The 15472-nt window shown below is 35.4% G+C and overlaps 1 protein-coding gene across 1 annotated transcript in view; it reads right to left on the bottom strand.

Annotated features, from left to right (window-relative positions):
- The window catches only part of LOC144358055 (uncharacterized), a 326453-nt gene that overhangs the window by 305717 nt on the left and 5264 nt on the right, over nt 1–15472 (bottom strand). The window contains exon 2 of the mRNA XM_085498177.1: nt 5566–5669. Coding sequence (XP_085354303.1) covers nt 5566–5669 — 104 coding nt within the window. The remainder of the gene's footprint in view (nt 1–5565; nt 5670–15472) is intronic.

The raw sequence follows: 15472 nt of genomic DNA, 5'->3' as shown, positions 1-15472 counted from the left end.
ATACATATTTGTGACATGATGTACCTTGTGTGTGTGAAGTTTGAACTCGATCAATCCAAGCATGTCTCGGATACGGATCCAGAACTGAATTCTTTAAAACAAAATGGCCGCCAGTCGGCTATTTCGAACTTGATCCGAAAAAAAAAATGACGTGCATCAAGGTCCTATTATGTTTAATGTATGTACCAAGTTTGAATGAAATCCGTCCATGCATAACTGAGATCCGGGTCAGGAATGGTGAAAATGTGCGATTTCAATGCAGTTTCGGCCTTAAAGCGGCCGCCATTTGGCTATCGTTAATGAGATCATGAAACAAATACACATACATATTTGTGACATGATGTACCTTGTGTGTGTGAAGTTTGAACTTGATCAATCCAGACATGTCTCGGATACGGATCCAGAACTGAATTCTTTAAAACAAAATGGCCGCCAGTCGGCTATTTCGAACTTGATCCGGAAAAAAAAATGACGTGCATCAAGGTCCTATTATGTTTAATGTATGTACCAAATTTGAATGAAATCCGTCCATGCATAACTGAGATCCGGGTCCGGAATGGTGAAAATGTGCGATTTCAATGCATTTTCGGCCTTAAAGCGGCCGCCATTTGGCTATCGTTAATGAGATCATGAAACAAATGCACATACATATTTGTGACATGATGTACCTTGTGTGTGTGAAGTTTGAACTCGATCAATCCAAGCATGTCTCAGATACGGATCCAGAACTGAATTCTTTAAAACAAAATGGCCGCCAGTCGGCCATTTCGAACCCGATCCAAAAAAAAAAATGACGTGCATCAAGGTCCTATTATGTTTAATGTATGTACCAAATTTGAACAAAATCCGTCCATGCATAACTGAGATCCGGGTCCGGAATGGTGAAAATGTGCGATTTTGATGCATTTTCGGCCTTAAAATGGCCGCTATTCGGCTATCGTTAATCGGATCATGAAAAAAATGCATGTGCATATGTCCCATATAATGTGTGATGTATGAGTGAAGTTTGAACTCAATCGGTCCATGCATGTTCGAGATACAGGTGATCACGGACGCACGGACGCACGGAAGCACGGACGCACGGACGGACGGACGCACACAGGGCAAAACATAAGTCCCCGTTTTCGGACTGCGTCCGAACGGGGACTAATAAAGACATAGTGAAATTCTTTTGTTTTTATGTAGAAAAATACAGCAATTTTACCAAGTAAAATCATATTTATTAAAATTGTTGTTCATACATGAGTTGTCGAACACACTACATTTCAGTCCTTTCAGTCACAATTCAAGACAAAACATAGTTGAACTCTGGTGACCTTGTCCTTTGTTATATAATATAATTCCCTTTATCATAGTTTGTTTCAATATAAATATGCATTGTCATAATTAATTTTGAATACAAACAAGTTTTGGGGTTGAACCAAGAGTGGGGAATCAGTCTACCGAATGTCCTTAAAAGATGTAAATATCTTACAAAAACATTGGTGCCTTATTTGTTTAATTATTTTAAGGAACATAATTTCCAGCTTTATTCAAAGTAATTCAGATATTTTAGAATAAAAACAAATGTCTCATTGCAAAAAAAAAAGTGCTGCATTTAGATGTGAATAGATTCATAAAACATGCAAGATAACAGAAAAAATTAGCTGGCTTTAGTCCAAGTATTTTGTACAGGTGTCTGTCAAAAATGAATGATTCACTGAGACAAATATGAACTGCCGCATTGTGTGACTACTGTATATGAAAAGTAAAAAAAAACACACCCTTTATGAATACAGTACAGTTCTCGCGGAAGCTTTGGCTTCACTTCAGCTTCACCTTCGCTTCAGCATCGCATCATTATGGCATTGTTATGGCTTCAACATCGCTTCAATGTCGCGACATTAAAAAGTTAGGCGATTATCGCTTCGCTTCATTGTGGCCTCATTATGGCGACAATGTGGCATCAGCATCGCTTCATCAAACAAAGAAGTACTGTACTCATTTCCCCCAAACCTCTTGACGGCTTCCGCTTTCGACCGGTCAATTTCCGTTTTATTTTTGACCGTGCAACAATTCGGACTACTAAAAATTTTCTGGTTTTCATAGATCACGGTTACTAGTTTAGTAACCGTGCATAGATGTTGAACAACCGTCAAAAGTTCAAATACTTGTTTGTTTTAACTATCTATAATTATATGCACGCAATCTGACCCTTTGACCTAGATTTGGCTGGGATTGAATATTTTATTTTAGACAATATTCCGACGTGACGCACTGCTACAAAATGTATTTCAACAGAAGTACAACATGGTTGTCTGGGTTTCTTTTCCTGATTGTGTTGAGTTTACGATTTGTATAATTATTGTTGTTTCCCCCAAGCAGAAGACAAGCCGAAGGACCATGAAGCTAAATAGAATTCCCACGCATGGACGTGGACTGAGTGAAAGAAAATATTTCTAAGGCTAAAATAAAAATGACCTACTATTACACCTCTTTGTGTATTTGTCAATTTTGTATATATTTGGTATGACCGTATGATCGTAAATACCTAGAAAATTTTACCAGACCGACGCCACCACAACCATCCAATCATATGTTGGAAATGTACGCACTTGTTTTGGAACTTTGTATCAAGATGACTGGCGACGACGCCGACGCACCAGGCGGCGTACGTGTGTGTTGCATATTTTAGTAGTCCGGGCATGGGGTCGGACTCGGCTAAAACTAAACGAAACACAGAAAAATACCACCGAAATGAGGAATCTGAATCTGCTCTTCTAGCAGCAAATAAAATGAGCGAAAAAAGGTAAATTTTATAACAAGAACAGTTTCACTTCGTATACAGCAAATTGTGTTGTATCAGAACGACAATTGCATCGTGTGATTTGAATTTATCACGATTTTCCTTCCAGTCAATATGAAACTCGTCACCTTGCCGATTGTAATGTACTTTGCAAAGTTTTTGGTGCCTAATACTCGCAACACTAAAATAATTAAACAAGATATCTTTTTAAAATGTCATTTTACTCTTGATCATATTATTTTATTCGCCTTGAATTTCAAATCGATTACATATCGAACTTCTGTACATGTTTTTGTCTACTGCCCTTCTGCGTGCAAATAATGAGGTCATACTCATGTCACAATAAGTTGAAGCTGATGCCATGTTGATGCCACAATGATGCGATGCTGAGGCGACAATAAAGCCATGCGTAGGCATACTGTAGCTATCATGTTGCAAGCTCTGCTTTGTATGCAAATCAACTTAAATAGTTGGTGTCCAGTGGAGGGAGAAGTCAACAGTACTGTTGCCTCCTGGGAATCTACATCTTCAAACACTGCAATTTTCTGACATCTTGTTTTCTGTAAAGATTTTATTGGTAGGTTTGGAAATGTGTATCAGACTGCGCAATCTCTCCATGAGTTGGTTTTGAAACCCAGTATGGGATTCTGAGATACATTACCAAGGATATTATTACAAGATAAATCATTTGCTTCATTGAACACATACAACAATGCATATTTCCTTTGATGTGTATCACCAGTGATCAGTCAAGTAGAAACAGTCAAAATATTTTATCAGATTTTCTCAATTTTTGCATGATATTTTCATACAGGACATCTGTTATTCAAACTCAGGGAAGACTTTATACTGATGAATAAGGTGACCAAGTTTGATAAAGTTTGGAATAGAATTAGTAAAGTTATTATGCACACAATAACAATTATTAACGACAACAACGACAACGCCGGACAAAATATACCTTTCCCTTCCATCTTTGATGGTACGGGCAATGTAATAAAAGGCACAAATATTGATAATATAGCAAATTATTTTTTTCTGTAATAAAACAAAAATATGGGTACATATGGAATAGATTTCATTATGAATTATTGTTAATATCAATTTCTAAATTATTTTGTCAAAATCAGGGTTTTTTTTCCAAGTTTTTTCCCCCAAAATGAAAGAATTTCATAATATCGGGAACGAGAAGTTTTTTTTTATTATTATTTATTGGGAACGGAAAGTCTTTATCGTAGTGCTTTGCCTCGATTGACAATGAGCTCTTCGGGTCGCTAAAACTGTATGTCCACCTCTGTTGGGGTGAACATTTGTATTATTATACCAAATAAATCTTAGAACAGAAATGGTGGCACTCAATCATGGCAATCTTCCAGATCCTCGTTAGAAAGATTTTCGGAGGCAAATTTAATCTTGAAGGATTGCAGGAAATTGACCCTTACCGATTCATATTTATGAATTAATTGGGATTCAGGTACCATAGTGTTTGTAACAGAAAAAAAACGCTTTCTCGTCGGATTTTTCATGCAAACATTGTGAATGGTTCCCCGACACTGATTCCTTTTTAACTTTCAATTTTTCTAAGACATGGCAAACCCTGCTCATGACCGGAGACGTCGTCGAGATGCAGGTGCGATTCATCTTAGCAACGCGTTCTATTTATTTCCAAAGCGTGTGGTCAGCGCCTTTGATTGCGTTTATTTTGTTCTTTTATTCACGTAATCTATCACTGGCAGCGTTTGTTTTGTCGCGTCTCACAACTTAATGTCCAAGCTGACTTTGTTTTGGCTGTAAGTGAACTACGTACAGCTCATGAAAGTATTTCGCCCAGAGTTCGCAAAAAACAGAATACCCTGCAAAATTTGAATCCTTTATTTTATAACGAGACATTGGGCGCAAAAATAAAAACCATAATTGTAATTCAACAAGTTTATGTAACGTGCTAGTTAAAAAACATGATCTCCAATGATGTCATCTTCGACAACTTCGGACAAGTAAGATGGGCGCTGATCGACATTACATTTGCAAGTATTGTATTTGTTTGACAAATTATACACTACGGTCATTCTATAACAATCGATAAGTCGTTTTTTTCACAGTCTTACTATTCCTGCAGATATTCTTCAATTGTTATAGGTGCCACGGATTTTAACATAACTACAACTTGACCCGTGTTAAACCCAAACCATGCGTGCATGACAACCGTTACCCTACACACGGTTACTCAACGAATACTGTACTCTACAGTAGACATTTTTCACTCTCCACCAAAAATAGAATGGTTTTATTTCATATTAGTTGTGTCTGTGTCAGTGTCGTATTTGATTTCACATGTTTGGTTCGATCTTGTTTATGGTGGACGTTATTACTATGCGTATGTATTATTACCAATTTTATATGACCGTGTGATGCACTGTATTTTTTCAACGGTCGTTCTATAAATTTCTGATTGTATTTATTCTTATTTTAACATCATAAAAACAAAAATGATACACTTGTACATGAAACAGTAGGTAATGAACTGTAAATGCGAGCGGTTGCGCTGTCAGGCGAGCGAGCGAGCGATTGCGGGAGCGGATAATTCTGGATTTGCGCGGTCGAAAAAAAAACGGAAATTGCGCGGTCGAATTGAACAAAGCAAGCGAAAAAAAAGCGATTGAAATCCGGAAGCGGGCGGGAGGTTGGGCGAAATGAGTACTGTATGTGATACACCACATGTATATGTCAGTGACTGCTGTTAGTGACAAATACTAAAATTATTGTATTGTTTCACTACATACCTTAACAGCTTTTTTTTTTTTCAAAGTTCGAAGTTCTGTCAGATGAACACTCTCATTAAGGAAGGTGTCACATGTTTCCTTCAGCCCTTCATTTTCTAAGTAACCTGAAACGAAAACTACCAGATGAGTGACACATGCAGTAGACTATTAATATTACTGCCTGAAGTTAGGAGGTTAGGAGGACGTTAGGTTTTGCATGCAACCACGTTAATCAATAAGTTTGGCACTGCAGATGGATATGTTTACGCATCATGTTAACCGGCTCCCTTGACAACCTGCAGACGATATTGGCTGCAGCAGACGAAATGGATATTCTGCAGTGGTTGCGGTTGATAGGACAGGACCAACATGATGAAATTCTTGGACCAGCACCAGAAAATGAAGTACCAGACGAAGTGGACAGTTTTATAAAAGCACACCAGAAGAAGAGTACCATTAAAACCACTGAACGTGATGTTCATCGCTGTACCGAGTGGCTAACTCAGAATACAGGAGAATTGCGACACCTTGAAGACATACCACCGGTCAAGTTGAATGAGATTCTGGGCAAATTTGTCATTAGCATAAAGAAGAACAAAATAAAAATCTATACAAAATACAATACACAATGTATTATACCAAAGATTTATAAGATTTGGTTATGCAATGAAGATCTCACGCAAATTTCAGAAGTCACGGAAATCACTAGATGATCATACAAGTGCAAAGAAAACCCATATTTCTTAAAACTTTGAATGTTGTTCTGCTGTACTCAACTGTGCCAAGGTTTAATGATTGGTCAATCAACAGGTGTCAACCTCACACAGACTGATTTATTGCAAGAATTTGTTTTCCTGTGGTTGAAAATCTAACTATTGTTGATCAGCTTGATATTAGTATAGATACTAATGGTTCAACACCCTGCATTCATCCACCTATTATCGGTTGGCCATTTTGAATAGGATAGTCAAACTAATACATCTGTATATCTATGACATGATGTATAATTTGAACATAATCAGCCAAAACATGTCAGAGTAATGGCACTAGAACTGCATTCACTAAAAACAAAATAGTCATGAGTCGGCCATTTTGAGTCCGATCTGAAAAACAAAATGATCTCTTAATGTCCAATGTATATTTAATTAAACAAATCCATCTGTAAACATCAAATGGTTGAAAACCACTAAGCCAATCCTCACACATTGAGGATGCATGGCTGTAAACTGGTCAATAACTAAAGGAACCTCGCAACTCAAATTCATGCCTTCATGAAATGCATAGTATTTGAGGACACAAAAGTAAGGATGTCAGGAAATTTCATTAAAACAAATTGGCATACATTGGAAAACTAAATTTGTTGCCTTTGCACCAAATTGAAACAACATAGCATAACCATTACAGCCTTGCCCACTGAGAATCTAGCTTAAATAACAAATGAATCGATACAAACTAACGATACATAATATAGTATAAATGTCTTGAAACAATGCAATTAACAAGTTGAACCTGTTTTGTTATGTTAACAAGTAGAATTGTGTGCTATCAATTTATCTGGGTAAAACATTATACAATAATTTTTAGGTAAGTAAACATAAATGACTTTTAAATTATTGCATCTTTAGAAATAGATTACATTAATAATAATTAATAATAAAAAGTTAGTAATAAAGTACAATACATATAATACTAAAGTAAAAGTAAAATGTCAGTTATTGTTGTTTCTGATTTCAAATATTTTGATCTAGGAACATTGGTTACAGATTCTGTCTTCTAAAGATGTTTTGGGTTGGGTATATCTAAACTTTTCTATTACTAATACATGACAGCTCATTCTGAAATGAGTCATTATGATTTTATGTTTCAGATTACATAGGAGCAAATATGGTTCAAAAGTGTATGAGTCTTTAAACTTTATCTACGTTCTCAGTTTTCTATTATCATTTGTTACACTCAACTTTCAGAAGTCTACATACCTTATTTGGATATTTTTTTCGTATGTTTTTTATTTTACTGTGTGATAATTTTTGAGGTGTGACCGAAAAGGACAAATTTTTAGTATTTTTGGAGACCATGTTTTGTACTCATGTAAATCAATCTAAATTTTGTTGCTTTTGTTCTTGTTCTTCAAAGGCTTGTTTTGTAATATTACTGTCTGGTAAGGCACTAATACGATACCAGTATTTAATAAGATTTTCCTGAATATCCATGAGCAATGGAGATTTACCAAGTTCACCAAGTTGCGTTAACTCCATTCATAACCGTGTATGTCACGTGGTTGCGCGATAGAAAGCTTTGTTTATACAATGACTGCCAAAAAGTGCTTGGAGCTTTTCATTTTTAATGTCTTTGGCTTCATTCTGCCGATATATGTAGCAGTGACATCATGAGCTTTGAGGTATAACACCTACTCTTCTGACAACAATATTAGCACGCCCGATAGTCGCAAGGTCGGTAAAGCATAATAACATAAAGATTTACCATTTACAGTACGACTAAAAACGAACAGATCAGACTCAGTACTACTATAAGTAGCTTGAATAGCTTTGGTCTGAATATTTGTGAGTTGCATGATGCACGGATATCGTCGCTGTATTGCCGCGACATCCAAGTCAACACACCTTCCACTGATGTATGGATATCATCGCTGTATTGCCGCGACATCCAAGTCAACACACCTTCCACTGATGTATGGATATCATCGCTGTATTGCCGCGACATCCAAGTCAACACACCTTCCACTGATGTATGGATATCATCGCTGTATTGCTGCGACATCCAAGTCAACACACCTTCCACCGATGTATGGATATCATCGCTGTATTGCCGCGACATCCAAGTCAACACACCTTCCACTGTACGCAGCAACATTTATTCTCGGGGCGGGCATTTTCACTGCCTGGCAACCATCATGGTGAAAACAAAGGCCAAAAACTCTCAGAAAATGGTACTTTGTAATGGTTGTTGACATCCCCTGAACAGTAACAAGATTACCCCTACATATTCAACATATTTAAATTTGGTTGTTTAGGATTACTTCAAAGTTAAGTTTGTGCTGTTTTCTCGATTTTAGCTATTTTCACAGGCTTTTCACAGCAGGTCACGAAGAACCCATGATAGCAACTTTGTCTTTAATAGCAACGTCAAGTTTCTTGTGACTTAGCTCTGCTCGAGGATTTTGATAGCTTGGCCAAGCGCGTTGATGAAAGAAGCAATTGGCTGTTGGTAAACTGATTCTAAACTGTGAGGGCATTGTCACATACACATAGTCCTAATGAAATACTTCAAGGTGATAGTCGAGTGCTACGCCGGAACATTCACCTTTAAAATTCAAGATGATGTAACTGTTCAATTGGTGTTTTGTCCCATCTATTATTGTCTAGTATGTCATGTTCCCAAGTTGTTGATCCATATAACAAAATTGGTTTAATACATATCTGAAAAAAAATGCATAAAGTTCTATATTCAGTCTCTCTTGGCATTGCTTTCAACAGTGCATACATTGCTCTAGTAGCTTTGTCTGCTAAATGTTGTCTTGTTTCTTGGAACTTTCCATTTGATTGTAAAGTTATATCTAAATAAATATAAAAATTGACACAACTTATATTTTGTTCTGGGAATTGAAATAACTCTCTTTTTCATTGTTCCCTTTTTGAAAATCATAACTTTGGTTTTATTAAGATTTACCTGGAGTTTACACTTATGACAGTATTCAGATATTTTGCATTTTGCAAACCTCATCTGCATAAAAAAGAAAGTCAATTTTATAATTATTTAATGTTACCTGGTTTATTGAATCTTTTAATGTATGTCAAAGATTGGAAAAACAAATAGATGTCCATATGTCATTATGTCACCAAGTAAACAAAATCAGTGGAGGAAAGCCCGAGAGATGGATGGGCGGAACCCAGAATATAAGTCTAGACTACATTGCTGACCATTTAGAACTAGAACCAATGCCATGTGTACAGAGAATATCAAAATACACAACATGTGACATCAGATATATCACAATCAAGTGTACAAAAAAAAATTAGATGTGTTACGGTGAAACTAGAAAAGAACTATTGTATTTTTATGAAATCTCATGAACTTTTCAGAGCACTTGCAAGACAATCTTCGAAATAAAATAAAAATGAAAAGAATTAGACTAAAATTGACCAAATTACGGCTTATTTTAATGCCTAAAATAGTGCAAATTTCACATTACGAGTGTTCACTCACATTTTTATCATATTTTCAAGCCAATTATTTATTTAAATTGGGTTCTACAATGTTTTTAAATAATACTGCATTGAAGATATGTATATCAAATATTGTTTACAGCAAAGTAGCGTGTAACTATGGTGATGATTCAAAAAATATGAAAAAATGCATGAAAACACCCCATTGTTACACTTTTGGGGCATTTAATGGCTTCCTATATAAAAGTAGCTGTAAATTAAACATTCAGCTACATAATATTTTGTGATAATAAAGAGATTATACCCATAAATGATAACAATATGGAACAATATGGTACCCCCATATTGAAAAATAAAATAACACACACATGTTAGATAAAAACATTGTAATTATATTAGGCACCCATGCCATAGTCTGCATGGATAAAATGAGTCTTCCACCTAAATTACTTTTATTGCTAGAACAATGAATGAGTCCAAATGTAGTGTACGTCCCCTGTGTAGAGTATATACCCCTATGTAGCTGGTATATAAACTCTGCCCAAGCAACAGCTTTATTAGAAGAAAACAAGTTTTTACTGATTGTCTATAGCCTTATGGAAGCACTGGTAAATTAATTTTGTGAATATTATTTAAAAAAACATGCCTTTGAGGAGCTAATACTAAAAAATGTCAATAATACAAAATGTGTGACAATTAAATTGGATGTTATGTTCTTCAAATGACCACATTATTCCCAATTCACCATGAATCATTGGTACTTAGTCTACAAAATATATGTTTCCAATCAACCCTCCCGGGAATTAAGACATGGATCCAAGCCGCTAAACAGAGATATGACAAGGTATTTAGCAACGAGAATAACGTTGACATTCAGTGACACGAAATTACTGGCGGTAGCCAAATGAAATGGATAGATACACGACAAGTCGGTGAACACAAACCAAGCCAAGCAAACAAGTCACTGTTTGTTTTTATCTTACGTCAGGCGTAATTTTTATCATGGGGAAGTACATACAACAATGGGCTGACAACGAGTACCCAAATCTCAAGTCAAAAGTTGATCATATCTACGGAAATAACCCAAACAACACGCCACAAAACTGAGTCAATGAAGATAAAACTGACAATACAAGGAAACAAAATGGCGGCGCCCAGTGTAATAACATCCAAGATGGCGTAGGTAAACAACCTGAATTAGACACAACATGTACTTGTAACGACATCAGAGTACCAGAATCAGAATCCGTCCAGACCCCCACAAGACATTTACAGAATTTTGAAAACAAATCTACCTCTCCCTCACCATCGAAAACAGCATTTTTACAAAAAGCTAGGAACATCATTCTACAAAAAGAATCAGGTTTTAGAGAGACAATAGAAGAAATAGAAGAAAGCTACATCGATTTAAACAACAAAATGGATGATTTTCAGCAGGTCAGTCTCGATGTACAGGCAAAAATATCTGCTCAAAATAAAGTCACGTCTCGATGGCAAGTAGATAATAGAGAAGTGAAAATGATAAGTTCAATACAACATTAAATGAGACAAAGAGTAAAAAAGTGAACAAGCCAAATTGACTCCACAGCAATGACAACAGAACTGCCAGCTTCCAATCTAAATGTGAATGCTGAGACATTTACTTCATCCATACCCATACATAACTACTACTCTGTTTTAGAAGAAAATTCCAAAGAAATGCTTTCCAGTGACTCTGAGATACAGACAGATACTACACCATCCACCACAAAACATCCAAATAATCAAGACAGCACCCTTATCCAGAATTCATCATCTACTGACAAGCCAACGTCACTCAGTAAGGAAGCAGTGAATCCCAATTCAGCAAGTATAAAGACACCCAAAAACAACAACATATCATACAGTCAAAGCACCAAAAAAGTTTTGTATAACACAGTGGTTATAGGTGACTCTACAGTCAAGCATATTGATCCAAAAAATTCTCCACTACAAGAGAAACATATGTTAAAACTCTAAATGGGAAAGGCATAGATGAGGCAAGTGCATTCATCAAAAACACCAACTTTTATCAACCCAAGAACATTGTTTTACACATTGGATCCAATAATATTGACACAAGAAATCTGCAACTAGTCACATGCCGCAAAAAATATGAGTATCTTGTTGATGTAACGCAAAAGAAATATCCATCAAGTAAAGCGTTGGTCTCGAGTGTCCTGCCAAGATTGAACAACCCGACCTTTAACAGCAATATAGCAATATTTAACACAGCCCTGCAAACCATCTGTGACAACACTGCTGATTTACACTACATACATCATAATTTTATCGATGATAAAAATAACATTAAAACTTTCCTATTTGAAGACATGGTTCACCCAAATGCCAAGGGCACAAGCTTCCTAGTTTATAATATAAAGAAACATGTTTACCGTACTATCATCTCACAATGAGTTACACCTAATCCTTCCAGGGGGAAGTCTTCAAGTAAACAACAATAAGCATGGCCACCATGTTAAGTACAATTACAGACATCGCAAAGAAAACACTGCTCTTGAAGAGCTCTTTTCCAATATCATGGATTATCTACATAGATAAAGTCTAGTCTGAGCACTAGAAGAACTCCTGTGTTAACACATATAGACCTAGAATTAGGTATTTATTGCAATTCTAGTGTATTCAAATACCTAATCTGTTAAATCATTTTTTTTTTTATTTGGGCTCAATTTTATACTGAGACATTCTACTGTAATTTTTTTTCTCTTTAAACCCTATATTACAACATTTTTGTTTTCATTTTATTATTTTAACCCATTTCATTATACTACTGCCTTTTATAATGACTGCCAACAGATCAACCTTGAAATTCTCTATGTGGAATATTTATGGCAGCCTTGAAAGAAAAATTAGAGACAAAGTTTTTTTGAATAATATTACCACCTATGACTTTGTTAGTTTAACAGAAACCAAAACAAATGCAGATTCTGTTATTGACATTCCACAATACATCAATTTTCATTCATTCCGTAAGAAAAAGCACAGAAATGCTCGCTCACACTCAGGTGGTGTAGTCGTGTACTACAAAAGTTCTTACAGTAATGGCGTTAAATGCATGGCATCTAGCAGTGAAGACTTCATTTGGTTAAAATTAATTAATTAAAATTAAAACATAACAGCAATTAATTTATTTTCCCATATAGATCATGACATTTATCTTTGTATACTTTATTTGAGCCCAACAACAGAGAATTAAGAAATAAATGCTACAGCTTTAAAAAATGTTATAAACAACAAGTTAAAAAAAAGAAAAAAGAATTTAAAACAAGAAGAGCTGGGCAAATCTAAACCTAATGAATATTGGGACCTTATAGGTGAATTAAAAAATACTACTAATAATAACACTTGCGATAACATTCATTCGGAGAAATGGTATAACCACTTCAAAAAATTAGCCGAATTAGAATCTAACTTCTTGCCTACGAACAGTCTGGATCAAACTATATCCCGGCTAGAAATACATAAAGCAATAAACAGTCTAAAAAATAAAAAAGCACCCGGGGTAGACAAAATTACAAATGAGATGATCAAGGCAAGCAGAAATACATTAGTCCAGTCTATTCAAAAACTGTTCAACATGATCCTGTCATCTGGTCACTTCCCTAGTAGCTGGAATTTAGGAATTATTACTCCGGTCTTCAAGAAGGGAGATAAAAATGATCCTGGTAACTATCGAGGTATTACCCTTCTGAATACATTAAGCAAATTTTTCACTTCTGTATTAAAACAAAGATTAGCAAATCACCTAAAAGAAAAAGATATAATTATTAAAGAACAAATTGGCTTTATGCCCAAGTTTAGAACAGCAGACCACATATTTGTTCTAAAACAACTCCTATATATACAAAAATATATGCATGCTTTATTGACTTTCAGAAAGCTTTCGATTCTGTTTGGCACGAAGGTCTGTTACAGAAACTCATCATGAACGGCATTACAGGTAAATTCTATAAAATAATTAAATCTATCTACCAAAACTCATTAGGTGCAGTAAAGATAAAGCATAATATAACAAACACCTTTCCAATTCAAAGAGGCATCAGACATGGTGATGGGTTGAGTCCAGTGTTATTTAATATCTATGTTAATGACATAAAAAATCACATAAACAACTCTGGCAATGAACCACCAACTTTACTCAACAGAAATCTACCATGTCTGATGTTTGCAGATGATCTTCTACTTCTCTCAGAGACCAAACCAGGCTTAAAAAATGCCATTCAGTCCATGGAAGTATACTGCCGAAAATGGAAATTAGACATTAATATCAGTGAATCCAAAATTATGATTTTCAATAAGTCTGGGGAAAAAAATAACAAATCTGACTTCATTTATAATGGGGCAGAGCTGGAAATAACATCCTATTATACATATTTGGGAATGAAATTAAACACAACAGGCAAATTTGATTAAGCACAAGAAGATCTCAAAAATAGAGCCATGAAAGCATGCTTCAAAATTAACCAAATGCTGTTCTCCAAAAACTACATAATAAAAATTCCAGTAGAAATCCACTTAAAGATGTTTGATGCAATGATCAAACCAATTCTGCTGTACTGTAGTGAAATTTGGTCCGATTGCATTATTAACAAAGGAAGCTTCTTGACAAATCTCAACTCACCCATGGAAAAATTACATATTAAATATAGCAAGTCCTTATTAAAAGTCAACAGCAAAGCAACAAATTTAGCATGCTTGCTTGAGCTTGGTAGGCTTCCACTTGCCATCTCAAGTATAAGGCAAATGCTGAAATATTGGATGCGATTAAACGACATGGATCATAATACATTAGTTCATGAAGCTTACCAGCTGGGCATACAGCTAGATGATGCAGGCGTACAAAATTGGGTAACAGGATTAAAAACCATCCTGAACTTTCTAGACCTTGGTGACGCATGGATACAATGTAAACATAACAGCAATTACAGTCTACATTCATCCAATTTTAGATATACTCATTAAACGTATTAAAAGAGTGGCTTATCCTCAGCTGGTGTAGCTGAGGAAGAAATCATGATAACAATTCTCACCTCTACTGACAACAAAGAAATCACTGACTATGCAAAATACATTTTTAACTGCTTTAACCGCAGAGATATTACACTGAAAAAACCACCAGCTGCCCCAAAATAATCACTCAATTTTATATTTCTTGTATTTTTTTTACTTTTATTCTGTTTTACTTATTGATCTAATTTTCTAATTGTTTACTTTATTTTGTTACTTTTTTAGCTAGCTGTTGTTTATTTAAACAACATTCTTTATTGTATTATTTTCAAGATCCCAATAAGGATACAAAATCAATAAAGTTATTTACTTACTTACAAATTATAAAATATAGACCAAATATTTTGGTTTATGTATCCATGTGCACAAGGTTGAGATCTATGTATATATACAATTGTATAAGACACAGACTATTATAAGTTAATCACTGTGCTAAAATTCATTGTTTCAATATATCTGTGAACAGATATAAGCGCATTGGAAGATATAGAGTATAATAGCAACCTCTATACTGTATACAAATCATTCCATAAGGGGGGCATCTGACACTAGCGCTAGTGAGTTAGCAATCACACGGACCCCATGCGCTCATACTTGTTTGACTGTCAGTGGTATCCTGTAGCCGAGTGTCACCACCTGCAATGTCCAGGGATCGGTCACACGCTGTCTCCAAACTGGAATGCACCGGCGCAATCTGT

Source organism: Saccoglossus kowalevskii, chromosome 4 (genome assembly GCF_978046115.1).
Source record: "Saccoglossus kowalevskii chromosome 4, keSacKowa6.1, whole genome shotgun sequence".
Taxonomy (NCBI): domain Eukaryota; kingdom Metazoa; phylum Hemichordata; class Enteropneusta; family Harrimaniidae; genus Saccoglossus; species Saccoglossus kowalevskii.
This window is presented reverse-complemented; position numbering and strand designations above follow the sequence as displayed.